The sequence below is a fragment of the Acanthisitta chloris genome, unplaced genomic scaffold, assembly GCF_000695815.1.
Source record: "Acanthisitta chloris isolate BGI_N310 unplaced genomic scaffold, ASM69581v1 scaffold44712, whole genome shotgun sequence".
NCBI lineage: Eukaryota > Metazoa > Chordata > Aves > Passeriformes > Acanthisittidae > Acanthisitta > Acanthisitta chloris.
This window is the reverse complement of record NW_008662960.1, coordinates 1-2,478: the sequence shown is the minus strand read 5'-3', so window position 1 is coordinate 2,478 and position 2,478 is coordinate 1. Positions and strand designations below refer to the sequence as shown.

Below are 2,478 nucleotides of genomic sequence, written 5' to 3'. Positions count from 1 at the left end.
CTCTGTCCCAGCCTGGAGCTCTGGGTGTCACTGGGATGACCAAAGGGTTCAGCCCTGGTCTTACTGGTTTTAAGGGCACAAGGCCTAAAATTGCCATTCTGAGAGCTGAATGTGGCAAGAAAAGCTTTGCAAATTTATTTGTCCCTTTTATTTCCAGCCTGAACTAACTTTTGCAGGTGCTGCCTTGAGATCTCTGTCTGTAGAGGATGAAAATGATGTTCAACATGTGCAATTTGTGCTGAAATGTAGAAATGCTGGAGAAAAAAAAAATAGAAATTTTTCTTCTGGAGAGAAAAGGGAGGGGGAAGCGACTTAATTTACCAAATCCCTTCCTGGGGATGGATCCTGAGTTACAAACCAGGGTGGAGAAACATCTAGAAGTCCATTTTTTTCGGAATGAGCGATTTTATTTTATTTTTTTCTTTGTTATTCTCCCTGGAATTTTTTTCTCTTCCCTTCCAGGTGTTTCCCTGCCTGATGATGACCCAGATGCTGCTCAGGGCAGCAAGTTTTGCCTCGTGGCTATTGGCAGACTCCAAGTAAGTGACTTATTTACCTTTCCCTTTGTGCTGGAATTGCCTAGATTTAAACTGCCCTATCTGAAAAATTTCCCTTACAAATCAGGAACAAGCAGGATATGATAATATTCCTTGTTTTTTCTTGCAGGTGACTAGTTCTCCCAACTGCACAGACATGAACAATGTTTGTCAGCCGACAGAGTTCATCTCCAGACACAACACTGAAGGCATTTTCACCTTCATTGACCATCGCTGTGTGGCCACTGTTGGCTACCAACCCCAGGTGAGACCATTTTGGAACTTTCCAAGGGCAAAATTCCTCTTGAAACTTCCTTTTCCTTCTTTTTTTGTGGCTCTGTTTGTCCAACAGAGCTGCTAAACCATACCCAGAGCTCAACCCAGACATGTGTTTCTTCTCCTCTGGTTGCTTTGCCATGTGTTGTTGGGTTTTTTTTCCCCAAATCCTTTGATCATGGGAAGGCTGATGGACATTTGACATCTGGATGATGTCAAATGTCAATTAAAAGCTTTTTTTTTGGGCCTCAAATTGAGTTAAGAGATCAAACATGAAGCCACAGCTGTTGTGCTTCTCTTTCCAAACAGCTCCTGTGCTTGACTCATGTCACAAAGATTTGGAGGAGATATTGGGGAGGGGAAAAAGAGCAAGAATTCCCTGTCCAGAATGGGATTCAGTAGGGAATCTGTCTGCCAGATGAACTGACTGGTTCTCTCTCCCAATTCCTTGACAATCAGGAACTTTTGGGGAAAGACATTGTGGATTTTTGCCATCCAGAAGACCAACAGCTTTTACGGGATAGTTTCCAGCAGGTAAAACATCTTGGCCTTGCTCTGGGGTGGAATTCAGAGTGCAATTTAGAGTGGAGTTTAGAGTGGAATTTAGAGTGGAATTTAGAGTGGAATTCAGAGTGGAATTCAGAGTGGAATGACCTAGTGAATTGGGCAAACCAAGAGGCAAAAAAAACCCCCAAACCTTTAGCTAATTCTCCTTTGCAGACAGTGACAGATCTAGGCCTCTAACTACAGGCCAACCAAACCAGAAGCATCTGCTGTCTTAACTCCTGACTCCATGCTCTGGTTCCTGCTCCAGTTTGCTTTGAGGGTTAGGAAATGTGGCTACCAAGTGGCTCCTTGACTTGCTGTGCTTCTGTGGCTGAAACCCTGGTTCATCTCTAGGGCCCAGCCCAGTGCTGCAGAACCTGAAATGGAAGTGGTTTTCTTGCCCTGTTGTCGTTCCTCTTATTTCTGAGGGCCTTGGACTTGTGGCAGGGCAGGTAAGGCTGCCCCTGTGCTTTCATGACTCCAAAAAAAACCAAAACCCAACTGCTCATATCCATTTCTCCAAAGCATTGGAATATTGGAAGCAACAGCATGTGTTTCATTTCTTGGAGGCTTTTTTTTTTTTTATTATTATTCTTCTTCATACATCTCACCAGTGCAAAGAGCTCAGAGAAAAGGCAAATAGGGGATTTTTTTTTTAATTCTTTTTTTTTTTTACATTTTTTGGATGATTCCCCTCCTGTATCCTTTGGGAATCAAGCCATTCCTAAGGCAATAAGAGGCATTTAGTTTGGGCAGACTTTGAGATGTGGTGGTCCAGGTTTGAGGCAAAGGGCCATCGCAGGGGGTTGTGCTTGGGGGTGGCTCAGGTTGCTCCTTCACACCTTGCTCAGGTGCTGCTCGTGGCATTTTGCTCCTTGTAGGTGGTGAAATTAAAAGGCCAAGTCCTTTCAGTCATGTTCCGCTTCCGATCCAAGACCAGGGAATGGCTCTGGATGAGAACCAGCTCCTTCACCTTCCAGAATCCTTACTCGGATGAGATCGAGTACATCATCTGCACCAACACCAATGTCAAGTATGTGCCTGGAAAAAAATCACTTCCCAACCATGAGCTCTTATTCCAGGATCACCTGGAAAAACTGCACCAGCCTTGGCCTCTCTC

At 44.4% G+C, this 2,478-nt stretch overlaps 1 protein-coding gene across 1 annotated transcript; it reads left to right on the top strand.

Annotated features, from left to right (window-relative positions):
• Positions 1-462: 462 nt before the first annotated feature.
• Positions 463-2,391, top strand: LOC103798519 (aryl hydrocarbon receptor nuclear translocator-like; the record flags this gene model as incomplete). Its single annotated transcript, XM_009070789.1, has 4 exons — positions 463-539; positions 667-801; positions 1,272-1,346; positions 2,240-2,391. Coding segments are annotated over 4 exons (439 nt in total), but the record flags the coding sequence as incomplete, so codon positions are not given.
• Between the last annotated feature and the right edge of the window lie 87 nt (positions 2,392-2,478).